The sequence below is a fragment of the Aspergillus alliaceus genome, assembly GCF_009176365.1.
Source record: "Aspergillus alliaceus strain CBS 536.65 unplaced genomic scaffold BDW43scaffold_111, whole genome shotgun sequence".
Taxonomy (NCBI): Eukaryota; Fungi; Ascomycota; class Eurotiomycetes; order Eurotiales; family Aspergillaceae; genus Aspergillus; species Aspergillus alliaceus.
The window spans coordinates 9,666-12,954 of record NW_022474794.1 but is presented as its reverse complement, the minus strand read 5'-3'; the positions used below and the strand labels follow the sequence as shown (position 1 = coordinate 12,954).

General features: G+C 45.7%; 1 protein-coding gene across 1 annotated transcript; it reads right to left on the bottom strand.

The window, feature by feature from the left end:
- Positions 1–397: 397 nt before the first annotated feature.
- BDW43DRAFT_317288 (secretory lipase-domain-containing protein) lies at positions 398–1,765 on the bottom strand (the record flags this gene model as incomplete). Its single annotated transcript, XM_032048506.1, has 1 exon — positions 398–1,765. One exon carries the CDS (start codon positions 1,763–1,765, stop codon positions 398–400), a length of 1,368 nt encoding a protein of 455 aa, XP_031893789.1.
- Between the last annotated feature and the right edge of the window lie 1,524 nt (positions 1,766–3,289).

Below are 3,289 nucleotides of genomic sequence, written 5' to 3'. Positions count from 1 at the left end.
CAGTTATGCTGCTAATGTTCTTATTTCCAAGATGGTTACTCGTACAATTCAATCAATTCCTAGCCTCAAGGACATAAACTGAAGACGTCCGGAGAAGTTTTCCAAAATATAAGGACAATGTATTTGGCCTTGTTTTTCTCGTTTTCTACGATGATCTGCCATTCCAAGAATTGTCAAGAGGTAGACAGAGCAAATCGTAATACAGACATCTTATCATATTGTCAAGAGATGGTCCTAAAGCAGGAAGACACTTTTACATACTCCCCAACTCTGCAGTAATCAAGATCCCGTTTGGACATGCCTCGCATATTTAGATCGCTTTAAATTATTCAAGATGTCGGTAATGAATATATAAAGTCTCCATAGGGCATACTGAACCATCTAAAAGCTTAGCAGGTCACTTGAGTTCGTCCCGTCCGAAGAATTCAAAATCCGAATAATACTCATCCATCCCCAGAGCTTCTTCCCCGTCCTTCGGACAGCCATCGTCAGATCCATCGATCGGCGGGTTCAAGTCCTCATAGCGACATCCCGGTATCGTGGGCCGGCCTGACAAGAGATTCCCAATCCAGATCCAAACAGCAATTCCCCCTTTGATCAAGGTATTCATATGATTCGTGCAAGGGTATTGGACGTAGCGTACATTACCACCCTTCTCACAGAGCCCACGAACAAGTTGATTCGTGACTCCGATCGGATCCACGATCTCATCCTTCGTTCCTTGGTAGATATACATGGGGAACTTAGGGGCCCCAGTCCTCCCCATGACGCCAAGGTGATCCAGGGTATCACGGAATCTATACAGGAAATGGTCCCCGTGCTTGAAAAAGGATGAGATGTTCCTGAACGCTAGAGACGGGGGAACATCTTCTACGCCGAAGTGGCGACTGCAGCGTTTCATGGGACCATAAAACTCCTCGCGGTGCTCATCCAGCAGATCCTTGTCGATGTATTCTTTCATCTCGGGAACAGCATTCATCATTCCCAGCACTGCCCACACGTTCAGCTCCGCCCAATCCCCCCCATCGCAGTGAATATAGGTGTTCGTAATGTTGGGAGGAGGACCGCCCATGGCAGCACCCACAATCTGGGTCAGTTCCGGCGCATAACTGGGCTGCATCTCGGAAGCCCATTCGGTAGCATACGCACCACCGGAGAACCCGTATAGTACTGTTCTGGCGTTAGGCTGGAGGTCGATTTCATCCTTGAAGTTAAATGCCGCACGGATCGAGTCGAGTGTGTGGTAGGCTGTCTGCGGGCCCACAGTAAAAGCAGCGTTCCAGCCCTCGTAGTCAGGAATATTTAGGACTGGACCGTCGTCTCGTACGAACGGTTCCACGAAGGATAAATCCATCATATTCCAGGATAGTGAGGGGCCGACCGCGCCAACCTGGAGCCCATATGAGGGAGAGCAATTAATATCTGGCGAGTCGTAGGCGGGCTGCACGGATAGTAGTCGGTCCCTCTTTGCGTTTTTGGGGATGACTATTGTTGTGACTGAGTGGGCTGGGTTGCTGTTCAGGTCCTTGGTGACGTATAGGAGTTGATATGCTGTGGCGGTAGATTGAATGCCGTAACGGAGTGAATTGATGTGTACTGGGCGGCAGCCTATGATTGTTCCGGGGGCCAGTTCTTCCCAAGACCCTTTCTTCGGCGTATAGAATGGGTCCAATGAAGGGAAAAATGGAGTCGACGGTTCAGCCCCAAACACAATGGCAGGGAGGAGTCCGCCTATCACGACAAGGAAGCGCGAAATGATCCCCATGGTAAGACGTAAAAGGGAGAATTTTGGGGCACTGTTAAGCCGCTTCCCCTATTATGCGTTAAGGATGGAAAAGTCAGATTGTGTTCGCTGCAGAAGTTTGTGATTCTCAAATAGGCAATGGGACCGAAATAAGAGTCAAAGACCCTAAACGCTCCAGTTGACTAAAAATCTGAAGACAAATATATACCCATAAATATAGCCAGGGATTAGGGCCGTATATATAGATATTTGGGACTGAGTCTAGGCCTTATCGCCTTGATCATAATCAAGAAGAAAAGTTGAATTCGGTCATCAAGACATCAATGCTACCCCACATGATGACATTAGCCAAATCAATAAAAGTACATTAGAAAAACATATGATAATGTATCAACCAAAATGACCACTATTTCAGAATTAGGAAACGCCAACTAAGTCAGCCATCGCCATGATCATCTTTGACCTCACTTGCCCTATTTTGACTATTGATACACGTATCAAATTGAGCAGTATTTCGTAGTGAGATAGAGGCAGAGGTTCAGGAATTCACACCCTCATGCATTGATATCTTTGGTCATAGAATTACTGGTGTATTCCGAATACAATAGATGTTGACATAATGTATAAAACAGGGACCAAAAGAGGTGTAAGGAGGTAATTGACATCGAAGCTAGCTTCCTCAATAGGAAAGACCTTTTTGGCATGCATTTCTCAGCTGTATCGATAAATGGTTGATCAGCATTCCTGTGATCCATGGTACATGAACTGTCCAGCTGAAATGGAAATGCTACATATGTACAATGTTACACAGTCATCCACAGTGAATCCACTGGAATGTCTTGGCGTTCGGTCTGCAGGAGAGTCGTCAGTACTCCAGAGCTCAATATGCCCGAAGGAGAGGGGTGATATCGAATATTCTAATGTATATGACGGTGTAGTTGGATACCGCAAGTCACTCCTAGAAACGCAATTTTTACGTCAACTGAAAACCACTGGTCGCGAGAGAATTGAGAACACTATTCTCACACATCTAAGATCTACCATTATGTGTAGATCAGTGGTGGGTTGAGGAGCTAGCAGGCAAACTTTATGATGTTACCTAACTCATCAGTAGTAACCGGTGCCACCGCTATGCATGATGAAAGCTCCTGCAGCTGGAGAATCTGCATACAGTGGCGGAGCTGAAAGAGTGGATCGTCCCGTCCCTTATCACTATAGATAACAAAATGCCGCATTATTTTGACATTCCATGGTATAAGTAATTACCTCACACTACTCTCATGACAAGTAACTGATGTAAAATGGATTGTGTCTTTTCAGCATCTCTCCTTAGAAATGCTGGTAAAAGTGAATACCCGGTTATGAAGTGCGGGAAGGAAGAATAAACTATGCCCTACCAAAACATCTAAATTTCGGAAGGCAAGCTTGGCACTCTCAATAGTCATATTAGAAAATGGCAATGATCTCTATCTAGAGCGGGTAAGCCCAGAAGCGGTAGGAATTGACAAGCTCATTTGGATTGTTCCCCCCAATCATGGGTTACTA